Raw genomic sequence first — 15220 nt, forward strand, 5'->3', positions numbered from 1 at the left:
TAAATAAGATGCTAATTATCTTGTTATTAAGGGAAAGCTTCAGTCTTCATGGTTTCTCTGGTAATTTACTCCTTTAAATTCACCACACACCACTTCCTCCATCCTTCCTCTCATCTTTCCTACCTTCCTTTCCTCCTTGGCCACACTGCTCCTCTGCTTGGCCGCCTCCGTGTGTCGGCCCACAGCAGCGCACTGAGTCGCTTCTAATCCTCTTTTGATGAACTTGGTTAATAGACCTCCTGCAGCGGACTTTGGCTCTGTTCGTTAGGCAGCACACGACCCTCTCCACGCCCCCGGAGCACGCACGGCGCGTCCCCGTGGCTCCCCTGTCCATAAATTCACCCATCAACGTGAGGAAAGTTGAGCGTGTGTTACTTTGTTGGAGTTCCCGGTGACTGACCGCGTTCGGTCTTTGGCACAAGTTTGTTTCAGAGGAAGAAGAGCGATGCCGCCTCGTAAGAGCCTCTTCGCGCCCTTCATCTCTGTGGACCCGGAGGGAGGCGTCGCCCCCGCGGCCCCGGCGGCTCTCCACGCCGACATCCACGCTCTGCTGCAGCGCAGCCGCGGGCAGGAGCGGCCGGGGGCAGAGCGCACCAGAGGCAGCTGCGACCACCGGGACCCTCCGTGCGCCATCGTGGAGCTGCGGCTAGGCCCAGCCGGCGGCGCGCTGCATTACCTGCAGCCGGACAAGTGCGCTCTGGAGCGGGCGCAGAGACGACGACGCCTCGCTGCCAATGCCCGGGAGAGGAGGAGGATGCTGGGGCTAAACGTCGCCTTTGACCGGCTCCGGAGCGTCATCCCCAACCTGGAAAGCGACAAGAAGCTCTCCAAATCCGAGACTCTCCAAATGGCGCAGATTTACATCGCCACCCTCAGCGAGCTGCTCCAGGAGGGCACCTGCGGGGAATCGGTAACCACCCGCGCACCGCGGCCCCAGGGGGCCTCTCCGCCTTCACAGGGGACCACACTGCTGGCAAGGGAGCCACTGGGGCCAGTCAGGGACTTTCACAGCGGGAAGAGCAGCGGGGGCCCGGTGCGCACAGAGGCGTTATGATGGGGACATGTGGGAAAGGAGGAGTTGGACTAAGTGACATTTAAAGACTCAATGAATGTTTCAAAATGAGACTTTTTTTCTACTCATCCACATTTGTGTTTGTAATGATTCGCTTCCTGTTGTCCTACAGTGAAAAGGACAAAGCTCCAACATGTCTGTTTGTAATGTATATTAAATGATTCAGAGGCCTCGTGTCTATAACTGCATTTGTACATCTGTTAAAATGTTTTTCTTGCCAGAAACTCAAAGACCATGAATTTGTGACATTATTTCTACAACCCAGCAGGTTACAGCCCAGTTTGTCCTTTTCAAAAAAGCAGCATTTATGTTTTTCAATAATCTGAACAAAAGAAGATGAAAAAGAAAAAACTATTTTCCAAAGAAAGGTAGTTTTTTTTTTTTTTTTTTAAATCTGCAGGGCAGACGGCTCTTTGAGAAACGATCATCAACAAACAGAATGGGAACATGGGGCAGATAGAAATACAGAGCAGGAAGTACTGAAAGTAGCAATTTTTATTATTTTAAAATTATATACAGGTAACCAAAGACATCAGTCTGCAAATTGGTACAAAGATCAAGTTTTCCTGCAGGTGGCTTGTTAAGAAGCTCTCTGTCTGTCCAAAACAACAACACCACTGGGAGAAAAGGCTTTAGAAAATGAAAAATAGAGTCAGGTTCAGAAAAGTAGAGTCTACCGGTCTAAATTTAAATTTAAATTTAACCCCACCCCCACCCCACCCCACCCACAATCCCACCCATCCCCATTACCCATCATGTCTCTCCTCCTACATGAGGAAATCAATCTATATACAGGAACTATGTACAAAAAGCTCTTCCATTCATTCTTCCAGACATCTGTGAATAAAGCTCTTGTAAACTTTTAAAAAAAGGAGTGTGAGGGTTAAACTGTGTGTGTGTGTGTGTGTGTGACAGTGCATTAAGGATCACAGAGGAACAGACTATTACAAATGAACGGTATGAACATGTTTGCTGACATGTACTCTGAACATTAACAGCTGATGAAATTCAAGAGAACTTGTCTGTGTTCAAAAGGAAAAAAAACAAACCAAACACAGTTCAATCTTCATTTTCCAAATCTAACAACAAATGATCCACCAGGGGCTCATATCTGTCTCACCCTGAATAAGAAGATACAGACTAAACATCTACAGATTTTCTGGGGGAACAGAGAAACAAACATTTGTTTTTCTGCCCTCGTGGGAAAACACTTCAGACAAGTTAAAGGAACAAATGATTAATTACAACTGAAAGCTTAAAAATGCTACAGTGCTAAGACGAAGGTGTCTTCTAGTCCATAACAATTAAAAATATGTCATGTTTTTGGGAAAAGCATCAAAACCTTTTAATCACTTTTTATTTTCAGTGTTAGTTCTCCACTCACACAGAGAATCATCCTTTCTGAAACTTCAGTGTCAGGGATCACGTTTGACCATTTTTCTGTAAAGAGTTTGATTTTTGAGACAGAAGCAACATTTTTCATATTTGACGTGTTTCCTCTGCTGAACAAGACGGGCTGAAGAATTTTCTAATAAGGCAGCCTTACTAAAAAGTTTATAAGTTACAACTAATGGTCTTATTGATAGATAATAAACCATTTACTAATGCCTTACAAATTGGTTATAAATTATTAAAACTCTGGTTGATTTGACTCAAACTGTGAATAAAGTTGTATCACATCTGCTGTGGCTCTGAAAGGGGATTTCTAAAGCCTGGAAAAAAAACCCCAAAGACGTCATAGTGATGTCACCAGGGTTATCTCAGATCTCAGATTAAAACCTTCGACAGAAACAGAGAATTACAAACTGGGGCTGTGGGGTTTGAGTGAAGTGGGACCAGGAGGCAGGAGCAGGACTAAAGTCAGGATCTGAACCTGTGCTGCTCCTCTGGTTGTGAGCCCCCCTCTCTTATGGAAGTGCGGCACTGAACCACTGGAATACGACTTTAACAGAGACTTTGTCTTTGTATCTTGCTTCAGCCACATTACTGAAGCATCCTTTATTATTAACTTATTAACATTTAAACCTGTGTATGACACTGGAGGAGGATACACCAGCCAATGAGATCTTTCACAAAGTGACAACCTGGGGGTTTTTTGGATCTATAACATAAATGGTTTATCAACATCAATAAACCTATTAGTTACAGCGTATACACCTTTCATCAGAATGTGGTACTGAAATGTAAAAAAACAAACAAAAAAAAAGGAACAAATGTCCTCAAACTGCTGCTGAGGTACTTTGCACTTTTACTGGTCTTTCCTTTGAGACTGAAAATGTTTCAAGCATCTAAAACATTGAAGGACGGGCTTTGAGTATTTCTCTAGTTGCCATTTTGGACTGATGTTCAGTAATTATAGGAGGAATCCAGCCAAGAAGAACAAACACAAGACTAATTCATATAATTTACAAATTTCCAGCACCTTCACTCTCCTCTTGAGGTTGCTGTAATGCATTCTGGGAAAGCAACGCAGGCGAGGGAAATGAAAGAGGCAGCACTTCACTGAAAAACCTTTTCTGCAGAGAGTTGGACAGATTAGATCTGAAAGTGTCAAAAGGATTGGAGGACGATTTTTTCCATAAAGTTTAACTGCAAACTGTGAACTCTGGGACTGAAGAGCTAGAGCTCTGTCGAAACACAACTGAAGAGGAAGAAAAAAGTATTGACCTGATCTTTGAAAGCCTCTCCGCTGGTGGTTCAGTTCTAAACCAAAGAAAAGCAGCTCGCCCTCACCTCTCGGACCAGGGCGGCTCGGCTGCCTTTGTGCTGTAATTGAAGGCTCTTCTCTGAGTGGAGAGCACACACACGAGCAGTAATTGAAAGGAGCTGAAGGAGGACAGGTTCTGGTCTGGAGGGCTCAGGTCCCGCCGAGACACAAAGCTTTGATGCTCAGCGTGATCGATTTTTTTGAAAAGAAAAAGTTTCTACTTTTGAGGAGGGTGCAGGGTTCCAGAGAGTTTGAACAACCTCTGGGGTCTCGGGTCTGTTTTAGTCTCAGGTGTGTTGTTGGCTGCCGAACGACTGGAGTGTGCTCAGCATAAACGGAGACGTTTCTGTTTTGAGAATAAGAATCAGCTGGTTTGCTGCAGAGGGCTGAAGAAGACAGAGCTCATACAAATATTTAAAGGCAGTCCCACCTTAAAATACCACCTTAACATCTCAAAGACCTGCAATTCAGGGCCTGAGCTCTTGCCATGTCTTTGCTCTTTGGCCAGAAAAGATCAATACTTCTGATTTCTCAGCCTCAAACTTCCTCGAGAGGGCAAAGCAGCAAAAAGAGAAGAAGAGGAGGAACACAGCATGAAAGAAACAAGGTGGCCGGAAATGAGCCGAGGTCGTCGGTTTCAAAGCAAAGAAGGAAAGTGATTATTTTGGTGAGCAGTTTTTTTTGACCACTTGAGTGGTTTTGGCGATTATGGGCTCCAGGAGGCAGTGGGGGGCGAGGCTTTGATGACAGGCTGGAGAAAATGACAGCTTCACTCCAATCTGTTACTGATCGATACAAAAGAGGGTTGTCATCCTGTCTCATGAAGTCACAATAAATTTAAGTTCATCTGACATTAAAACCATAAATAAAAAACAGTGGACAGGTCCTTTAACTGGAGGATGACGAGGACGTCTGATCACAACACGGAGAGGAAGGTGATGATGGATGAAGATGAGTGTGTTATAAGAAACAACATGTCTGTTTCCACCAGTGACTTAATCTGAGGTGATGATGAGGATGGTGAAGGTCATGGTGTGTGTGTGTCTGTGTGTGTGTGTATGAGACAGGCTTCTCTCTAGCAGTGCTCCAGATAGTCAATGATCCGGGAGATGGACTTCTGTCCTGTGGTGCCGACGTCACACTGCAGAGAGAGAGTAGAGGTCAGTTACCACACACACACCAAAAACACACACACTCTCTCTCACACTCTCACACACACACACACACACACTCCTCTGTTGAGCACTTGTAATATTCATTGATTAACACATCGTTCAAGAATAATAATAAATTGATCATTTCACATCTTCATTGTCTCCTTCACATGAACTAATTCATGAATCTCAACAATTATTTACTCGTATTTATTTATTCCATCACAATGAATCTCCTCGTTATGTCATTAACAAAATGATTGTTTAATTAAGTGTCTAATCATTTTATTCATTTATTCAATAATTATCTTCATTACTGCTCACAGATTTTAGTTAAAATTTAATGGACTTTAATGAATTAATCACTCATTAAAGCTGCAGCCTAAGTGTAATACAGGGCCCTGCAGACAGGTGCACAGGAGATGTTATGTAATTCTTTGACCTTCCACACTGTACTGTCTGTTAGGCCATCTGCTTGATATTTCCTGTAACAACTGTTTGCATTATTTTCAGTTTATTATGAGTTTTATTAGTGCTTTACAGTCCAGGTCATGTGTTGTGTAACATCAGACGTTAACTTCACTGATCATCCTTGTCTTTGTTACTGGTGATTTAGTTTTCCTGCAGGTTATGAAGAAATTCCCAGTTCATATATGAGACTTGTGTTTGTTATAGCCTCCCCTCCCCACTGGGACTTTTTCAGTTGTAAAAATCTCATTGTATTTGCATTGTGAAAGTAACTGACTGCAGTTTAAAAGTAGTTGGTTTCACAGGACAGTGTTTCCTTCACTGGAAACTGTTGTACATGTAAAAATGCGTGATGGTAGAAATGTGGGGACTATTAATCCCCGCTGGTTTGAAGACACAGTGGCACACAGTGTTTGATTTAGTTTGAGGCTGGACTTTGACAGAAGGGACTCACAGTGAGGTTCATGAAGTTGAGGAACTTTTTCAGCATTTCTGTCATGATGGAGAAATCTCCTTTAGGCAGGTTCTCTCTTACAGTAGTCACATTCATCTGAAGAGGAAACAGAGAGCGAGTCAGAAACATGATGCACACAGGACACAGATGTCAAATCAAAACGAGATCACAATGTGCTCATTTTTTACAGCTAAACCCTGATAATTATGAGAGGATGCTGTATTACTGCATATCTAAGGTTTCATGCGTGCATGTCTGCAGGTATCATATGCAATCTATCTGTATTCATCTGCCTCTCCAGTAGTGGTGGAGTGTTTCCTCTCAAATGTAGATGAAAAAATGGTGAAACTTTTAACACAAGCCGTCCTGGAAATAATGACATCTCATTACACCAAGGACAGTATCAGCTGAGTTTTGTTGTGAATTTGATGTTTGTATAAAAGGAGTGAAAATCCTCAAATATTGAGGTTTGAAGTAAAAATGAGGGAAACCTAATGCACCTGCTGAATCAGATTTAGTTTTTGACTTTGGATAGAACTGCTCTGACGGCTGCACCAGAGAAGAAACTGCAGAGAAGATGGTGGAGTAAAATCACGCGCTGCTGATACAGTGGTGCCTCACAGCTACATGTAGCATCTGTCTTACTGTAGAAGTGAATATTCGTGTCAGTGTGAGGGAGAGTGTGTGTGTGTGTGTCACTCACCGGGCTCCCCTGACAGAGGCAGCCCAGCAGCAGTGCTGTGTAGGAGGCCACGATGCTGTCCTCCATGTGCTTCCCTGCATGCTGCAGAGCTGATGGAGGGAGGAAGATGATGATGAGGAAACATATTTTATATCCCTAAAATGAACAAACTGCCAGTTAAATAAAAAAAAGAAAACTGAATCTGGTTGCAGTTGTACCTTTGTTGAGGTCCAGCTCCTCGTCCTCCTCGTCTTTCTTCTCCTCCTTGCTGTCATCCTGTTTCTCTGAGTTATTGTCGTTGGCGACCCACTGAATCTCCCCGCCCGTCTCCTGCCACTCCCCACTCTGGTCCAGCGCAGGCTTCGGCGCCTCCTTGATGAGGTCATCAGTCTGCGCCTCAGCCAGGACAGCAGCCCGCTCCCGCTGGAGGAAGAGCTGAGGAAGACAAACGAGGAGACGGTTCACTAACGCCTCGATGGTTGGCGAAGCCTGTGTAGCAGGTTAGCATTCAGGCAGAAATTCTAAAATTCTACATTTGTGTACTAACAAGTGTAGAAACGATGGACAAATGGCAGATCAAAGACAAAACTGTTTGCTGTAAGCTAACCTGGTTACACAGGTTGTTAGTGTTTCCTGTGGCTTATGTATGAAAAAAAAATGGATGTTTGAATCCAGTTCTCAACAGAAAAGCAGCAGGACCTCACACATGTTTACACTGGTAAATGAAGTCCGGCAACTTTGTTTTGTCCTTCTGTTAAAACTGCATGTAAGTAAGTGCATAAGTGAAGAGTTCCTGTAATCACTTATTACTAGTCAGTTAAAATCCTTTTAAATCTTGTACACAGGTGGAACCAACTTCCTCATGGGCTCAAACATCTGAGCTAAATGTGTTTCAATCTTGCTGGAATGCATTTCTTTACCTTATGTAAAACACTCTGAACTGCCCATGTTTGAAAGTATACGATATATATAAATGTACAGTATCATCTTCTGTCATGACCTTAAAACTCACGTGATTCTATTCTCTTTGTTTCATGCTGAGACAAAACAGTAAATCACTTCCACCTCTCCTCTCTGGTTTCTTAGATCCTGTTACTGTGTTGTCACGCTGCTGTTGCTGATTCTCCCATTGACCTCACTGGAAGTCAGTCTTGATAAGAGCATCAGTCAAATCTGATTAGATGGGATGATTCGATTTTAATGAAGCTTTTAATGGTGCTCAGGGGAAACTGAACTGCCACGACGGCAAAGAAAACAGATGAGACAAATTGTGAGCACTGAGGACGATGCAACGTTTCCTTTACAGACCGAAATGTAAATGTGATCAGCTTGAAATATTTCTCAAACAGCGCCTGCTCGTGTTTCAGTGAACAGTGGGAAGAGATGTACTGCAGGGAAGATGTGTCTTGTGATTGCTTTGGACTAAACAAAAAGAATCAACAGTTTAACTAACATGAACATGAATACTAGTTGCAGCCCTAGTCTGGAGCAGCACTCATGCTCTTCATGTGGTGTACCTGTACGAGTGCAGCGATGGCGCTCAGCGGGCCGCTGCTGGTGATGTCCTGGTGCTGAGGGTTGAGCAGGACGGTGGAGTCGCAGGGACCCTGACCTCCCTCCATCTCCATCTCCATCAGACAGTACCTGTTCCTGGCACTGTACTCCACCAGATTGATCAACAGACCCAGACCCTGAACACCACACACACACACACACAGTCAGAGTTATGAGTTATCCTCTACCCCCCTCCCTGTCACGAACGTACTTTAACTCTTGACAGTTGGTGCGAGTCACTCACCAGCACACGGATGTCGAACCTCTGCTCTTGTGGAATATACTGAGGGACTCTGAGAACGCAGTTCAGAGCTGTCACTATTAAATCCTCCTGTTCTCCTGTCTTCGTACTGCCCCACTCTGCACACACAGGTTAACACATGGATATGTACTGTTATCAAACACAGGTCAGCTGTTTGGAATAACAACCCACTCAAATTCACCAACTCTTTAGTTTCCAGTTAAACTCTTCTCTAAACATGTTTATGAGGCAACAATCATCTTCTAGGGTGTCCAGGGTGTGTGTGTGTGTGTGTGTGTGTGTGTGTGTGTGTGTGTGTACTTACTACATAGTAAGGACCAAAGGAAGGACACATTCAAATCACATGTTGAGGGTTAAGACTTGGTTTTAGAGTTATGGTTAGAATAAGGTTTAGGTTAAGGTTAGGGTCAGGGTTAGGCACTCAGTTGTGATGGTTAAGGTTAGGGTAAGAGGCTAGGGAATGCATTATGTCATTGAGTGTCCTCACAAAGATGGAAGTATGTGTGTGTGTGTGTGTGTGTGTGTGTGTGTGTGTGTGTGTGTGTGTGTGTGTGTGTGTGTGTGTGTGTGTGTTAACCATTGTCGTGGGTCAGGTTGAGCAGGACTCCTATGATGGCCCTCATACAGTTCTCTACTGCTTTCCCCACCACAGCTCCATCTGAGTTCACCTCCCTGCTGTAACGCTGGATCATCTCCTCACACCTCCTCAATGCCCTGAGAGGAGAGGAGAGAGGGGAGGAGGAGAGAGAAGAGAGAGGGGAGGAGAGAGAGTTGGAGAAAAAAAAACAACCAACAACTTAAAAAAAAAAACAACACTCTATTAAAGGCAGTGCAGGTCAGTCCATCTGAATAAAAGGACAATAAAACATCCTACACACTGTGACATTTATTACAATATTTTGGTCTAACAGATATAATCATACTATAACACACACACACTTTTACCATAAACCAGCACAAAGACAACAGTGTGTGTGTAGCTGTCCTGTGGATTCATTTTGTCTTATCAGAGACGTAAAAATAATTTTAGCTTCTCCTTCATCACCAGCACAAAATAGATTCATATCCAGACGTCATCTGGATCCATCTCAACTTGAGTCTCCTCTTTCCTTTACTACTCCATTATAAAACAGAGCAGCATTCACAGACAGATGTGTCCGTACACGTACACACACACGTACACACACACACGTACACACACACACGTACACACACGCCGGCTGCAGCAGCAGAAGGGCCAAAGCAGGTCAGCAGCCTGATGTAAATAACTAGATTACATTTAATGACAGTGGTGACTGAACACAGAGCAGAACCAGACCAGAGTCTGAAGACAAGGACAGAGTGAGGATGATGAAAGAAATAAAGAAGACAAAAGGGAAAGGTCAGTATCAGTAGAAAACTAAATGTGTGCGATAGAGGGCAACAGTAAGACAGGATGTGAAGACAGAAAGGGCGAGGGAGAGGAGAGATAGTCCACAGGGCAACAGTATTAGTTTTCTTTCTGTAATTCATGTTGAATCTGAGCTAAACTTCCTCTGCTGCTGAGACATGATTAACAACAACAACAACAACAACAACAACAACAACAGCAATAAAAAGAAAGAAGAAGAAGAAAAAACTCTGGTTCTTGCCAGAGACGCAGATGAGGATGGTCAATAAGCAATAGGACTTTTGTGTGTGTGTGTGTGTGTGTGTGTGTGTGTGTGTGTGTGTTTGTGCTGCCAAACAGGGTGGTTTTGGGTTTATTGAATTAGTCCTGCAGACAGCTGAAACAGTCAGAGAGGCAGAGAAGAGAGTTTGGGCTGAAACAATCAGGGTGGCGTTTACACAGAAACAAAGAGGAGACAACGGGAGAGAGAAAGTGAAGTCAGGTGAGAGAGGAGGAAAAGAAAAAGAGAAAATAAAAAAGTGCATGATCGAGAAAGAAGATCTGGACTCTATTCAAACGCTGATTACACAAATTCACAGTTTCTGTGTGTGTGTGTCTGTGTGTGTAGTTTAGGTGGCAGTGCTCGCTCGCTCGCTCGCTCGCTCTCTGGCTCACCCTGTGGTTTGGGGGGTTAATTGAGTTAAGTGAGAGGACAGCTGAATGCTCAGACTGAGGCCTGTGTCACCCAGTCAAACAGCAGCTCTTTGTTGACCCATTTAGCCTTCATCCTCATCCTCACCCCCCACACTCACTGCAGACGTTCTGCAGGGGGTGAAGGTCCGGTCACACAGAGGGTGAAGGAGGAGGAGCGAGAAGGTAAATTAATTCAGCACCAAGTTGTTCGACTGATACAGTTTCTTTTTGTTTAGGCCGATATCCATGTTTGAGATACAGTGAATCAGTTTTAACATCAACACCACAGAAGGTGGTTATTAAAGAGTTGTGACCTGCAGGGGAAACATACAGCTCAAAAATAAACTTTTTAGTGCTCTTTGGTGGAAAAAACATTTCTCTCTGCACATGGACGACCTGTGTCACTGCGTCGGTCTGAATGTTGTTTAAAAGGAGCTGAAAACTGTATCTTCCTCCACGCACTGAGGAAGACATTTTTAAACCAGTGCAAATGGCAGCATTTCAACTCATGAGAGATAAAATTCACAATTACAAATTTTTGGACTCAGTATCTGGACAAGAAAGCGTGTGTGTGTGTGTGTGTGTGTAATTAATTTATAATCTTGACAAAATAAGATGTCAGAGTTGCTCCTTGCTGCACAGTTTTGTGGAAAGTCATGATTTATGTTCAAGTCAGTTCAAGTCAACAGTTAATGATTATTTCTAAAACAAAATCTTAAAATATTCAAGACTTGGCCAAACCAACTGTATCATATCAGTTTCAAACAAAAACACCAATATGTGCCTGAAACACTTGAGGGCAGAGACGCTAAGAGAGGGAAAAAAAAAGAAAAGAAAAGGTCAGGTCGTTTCCACTGTGGACTGAGAACTCCCTCTGCTGATGCTCTGCCAGTGACGGGGGCCGAGCTCAGGGGTGAGAGGTCACTGCTGTGACTGACAGGATGTCACAACCAGGAAATTGAACAACAAAACCCTGATAATGATACGCATAATAACCATCAGGCTTACTGAATGAGACTGACGCGCACACACACAGTCTGTATAGTACAGTTGTTCAGCAACCAGAAAAAAAAGTTCAATTTTCATAAAAAAAAAACAAAAAAAACTGTCCTCTATTTTTTGAAGGACATTTCACATCATCATGCACAAATATCCTGCAATGAAAAGGCTTCACAAGATGATGAGAAGCCAAAAGAAAAGAGGAAAAAAATAGGTAAAGAAGATGGCGAGCAGATACGAGATCAGGACTGTGTATGAGCAGAGTTTACTCACTTTGCAGAGGAGACGATGAGTGATGAGTCTTTATAGGCAATCAAGTAGCTCTGGTTCTCTGGGTTGTGGACTGTGACCTGTATGTGAAAACACACACACACACACACACACACACACACACACACACACACACACAAGTTGAGTTTCTTTCACTAATAATTTTAAGTTGGGATTTTACAAGAAATACACATCATCATCAGCTTTGAAGGAATCTCCTGCGACTGTTTTCAGGAGTTTTTATTATCATGATGGCTGCTGCAGACAGTCTGAGTCCAGATCTGCAGGTTTGTGATGGTTGTGGATGGACAGGGACAGGGGATCCAAAACATTGTGCCTGACCTGAAACAACCCTATAACTTATCAACCCTGACCTAAATCTAAGATTGACCTCTTCATTTGAAAATAGAAAAGACAGACTTCAGCAGTGGGACATGAACTGTCCCACAGGAATACGGTCGTAATTCTCAAACTTTAACGAGGTTTTCCACAAGGCTCATTTCACAGCTCCAACTTAAATTCCATCTGCAGATGTCTGAACCATCAGTGTTCAACTAAACCCTGGTGGTGTGAACAGGTTATGAGACATATGGATCTGATCTTTTTGTTGTGAAGTTAATCCTTTTTTTTTGACTTGATTACTATTTTAAAGTGAAGCTAGTTGTTCTTGGACCCTGTTGTGACTTGAAAACTTAAAGCTGGACCTGAACCAGAACTGATGTGAACTCCAAAGTCTGGACTTGGATGCAGCCCTGGTCAGATCTGCTTTTCAGGTTTTTTCCAGAGCCCTGTGGTCTGTGCTGTACTCACACTCTCCAGCACCCGTAAACACCTCTCAGCTCCCCACAGAGACGACACCAGCTTCTCCTCCTCATCCTCCTGGTTTAAGTTGTCGACACACTCTTTCACTGTGGAGACAGACAAACAAACCGGCAGACAAAGTCAGAAACCAGATGCATCATCATCCATTATTTTAGTCAATATAACTTCTTTATAATATGTTTTACCTTTATCTACTATGTGGTCCAGTCCTCCCAGGAGCCGGAGTTCTTCTTTGAACCAGTCTCCTGCTCGCTTTGAAGTCAGGGACAGTAACGTCTCCATGGCTAAATGACCCGTCTACAGGGAGAGAGGAGGGACATACGATCAGTCAAGAGTCAGCGTGTCTGACAAATCACTTCACCCTGTTAAACAGGTAACATCTCACTCTTGTGGTGCATTGTGATTTTTGTTACGATAGAGCTGCAGTGCATTCTGGTCCGTTTCCTGTGGGTGTAGAATTGGTTTATGTTTGCTCTTGGTAAAAAGTGGCACCTTCCCTCTCTGATTGTGAAAGACTGACACCAAAACTTGATATTTACTTTAGATGTTTTAGATCACAAACAGATCCTCAGCTCCAGTGGAGCTCCTAGAAATATCTTGACGCCTGTGGGTGGCTGTGAGTCACGCAAACTGAAGAGCTGCTAAAAGAATATTTCAAGGCTTTCACACCCAACAACAAACCAGTTCTGAAATGCTCCAGTGTGATTAACACAAAACTAAAAACCAGCAGAATTAGTTCTGAATAACAGACCATGATCGGTTTTCTGTACCGTTATGTTCTGTAAGTCCAGGTGCTTGTTGTGCACAGTATCACAGAGCTTCCTGATCTTCTCCTTCATCTTGGCGATTTCCCTGGCGCTGAATGGAGGGGTGGGGTCTGTCACAACCCCACCCCCCTGGTCCTGGTCCAGCTCCAGCAGCCGTATCATCAGGTCCAGACAGGACCGGTCCAGATCCATGTTCAAGCGGTCTCTGCTCAGAATGTACATCAGAGATGCTGTACACAGAGCCAGGTTCTGCAGAGAAGAGACAGAGAAAGAATTTAAAATAAAATTTTACTTTGAAAACCAAAGTAAGACCAAAACAATTTTTTTTTGAACAATGATAATAAAGAATCTAATCTAATCTAAAATCCACTTCCTCAAACTGACTTGTACATTTCCACAAGCCCTTATTTCAAAAAGAGTTTGAATTTTCACAATGCTGTCCTGTCACGTCAGCATTTTTACTTCCTGGCTGATCTAGAATGATTTCTCTGTGTCACAGTACATACAATGAGAAAAAAACACAGACTCTTCTGCACTGAACTTGCCTCAGCTGTGGGCCAATTAATCTGCCTCCAATCTGTGTAAATCTTTCACTGACTTCTCAAACATCATGACCCAACACAGCATATTAAACAACTGTCAGGTGATCACATATTAAAGAAAGTCCCTCCAACTCATGATGACTAATTCAGCTAAAATACATATAATCATTTAATGTTGACATTATTAATGTTCTTGTTTTTGCAGTTTCCATCTGGAGCAGAGTGGACCACCGGCGTGCTTGATGTGTCTGATCGTTACCGGGTGCTGTGGGGCGTCGTTGAGTGTTTTGAAGACCTGAGCCACCTTCCCTCTGGCTCTTAGGTGCATCCTAAAGCTGGGCATGGCACAGCGCGTAGCTAGGCTGATCACACTGGAACACACACAGAAACACACGACATGAGCAAATAGTGAAAAGAATAGCTTGACATTTATCTTTTATGAAATAAAAAGGCAACAGAGTCTTTAACATGGATCTGGATCTACTGAGAGGGTTCGGTTCACTCTGTCCAGGGGGCCTGACAGCAGGCTCATACCTAAGGCATCGAGTGTTGAGAGGCTGTCCGCTCTTCAGACCAGTTGCCAGATACTCAAAGTCATCGGTGAACTCCTGGTTCTCTCCAAACTCCACCACGTCGTTGAAGTGTTTCACATGTTGGACGACTGTATACAGCTGGAGAACACAGGGGCCAGGATGAACCAGTGGGACACAGGCAAAATGACCTTTTTTACTTTTACCATGAAGTAGGTGAACATTGTTTTGTGTACCTCCTTGTGCTCTTTGCGGCATTTGAGTGTGGTAACGGTGTCCTGGTAGAGATCTGTTGGGAAAGTAACGCACTTTGTGACCTTGGGAGGAGGGGGAGGAGCCTTGAAAATGCCATCATCCTTCTGAGAGTCAGAAGGCTCCTTACTGGATCCACCAGCTGAGACTGTGGCCTGGAGAGATGGAGGAGAGTTGATGTGAAACGGATTGAAAAAAAAACCCATTAAATACATGATTTATTTTTGATGCATGGAAATAGGGAAAGCGTGCGTGTGTGTGGTGTGTGTGTGTATTTACAGGAGCTGTTTGTGATCGTGAGAAGAAAGGTGGCGGGGGCTCCTCTTCACTCTCCACAGTCCAATGTCGGGCGTTGTACACTGCTTTGGTGGGAGACTGTAACATGAACAGACACAAACAGATAAAAATCTCTGAAGGTGGAAGCACACGTGTGCAAGTGTCTTCAGTAAGACGGACAGAATCAACACGTTTGAACTCGCCATTAAATAACAATTTCAAAGTTCAGCATGAGATCATTTTGATCACTTTGTAGATTTTGTCTTTATGCTCGTCTGCTGTCAAGGCCGTCCCACCTTTGAAATGACAAGAATGGATTTACACTGTCTAAACTGCTACCAGTCAAA

General features: G+C 43.6%; 2 protein-coding genes across 2 annotated transcripts in view; one reads left to right on the top strand and one right to left on the bottom strand.

Annotated features, from left to right (window-relative positions):
• On the top strand, nucleotides 1-2120 carry atoh1c (atonal bHLH transcription factor 1c). Its single transcript, XM_071462474.1, has one exon. The coding sequence runs from the start codon at nucleotides 446-448 to the stop codon at nucleotides 1052-1054; it is 609 nt and encodes a 202-aa protein (XP_071318575.1). The 5' UTR covers nucleotides 1-445; the 3' UTR covers nucleotides 1055-2120.
• Nucleotides 1550-15220, bottom strand: part of waplb (WAPL cohesin release factor b) — a 27812-nt gene continuing 14141 nt past the window's right edge. The window contains exons 6-20 of the mRNA XM_071462473.1: nucleotides 14877-14972; nucleotides 14582-14752; nucleotides 14350-14486; nucleotides 14075-14186; nucleotides 13277-13522; nucleotides 12692-12803; nucleotides 12495-12592; nucleotides 11688-11764; nucleotides 8931-9067; nucleotides 8336-8451; nucleotides 8055-8228; nucleotides 6756-6972; nucleotides 6559-6647; nucleotides 5856-5951; nucleotides 1550-4920 (exon numbers count right to left, since the gene is read on the bottom strand). Coding sequence (XP_071318574.1) covers nucleotides 4855-4920; nucleotides 5856-5951; nucleotides 6559-6647; nucleotides 6756-6972; nucleotides 8055-8228; nucleotides 8336-8451; nucleotides 8931-9067; nucleotides 11688-11764; nucleotides 12495-12592; nucleotides 12692-12803; nucleotides 13277-13522; nucleotides 14075-14186; nucleotides 14350-14486; nucleotides 14582-14752; nucleotides 14877-14972 — 1944 coding nt within the window. The 3' untranslated portion in view covers nucleotides 1550-4854. The remainder of the gene's footprint in view (nucleotides 4921-5855; nucleotides 5952-6558; nucleotides 6648-6755; nucleotides 6973-8054; nucleotides 8229-8335; nucleotides 8452-8930; nucleotides 9068-11687; nucleotides 11765-12494; nucleotides 12593-12691; nucleotides 12804-13276; nucleotides 13523-14074; nucleotides 14187-14349; nucleotides 14487-14581; nucleotides 14753-14876; nucleotides 14973-15220) is intronic.

Source organism: Trachinotus anak, unplaced genomic scaffold, assembly GCF_046630095.1.
Source record: "Trachinotus anak isolate AG129_WGS33_773 ecotype Australia unplaced genomic scaffold, CSIRO_AGI_Tana_v1 ptg000025l, whole genome shotgun sequence".
Lineage (NCBI taxonomy): Eukaryota > Metazoa > Chordata > Actinopteri > Carangiformes > Carangidae > Trachinotus > Trachinotus anak.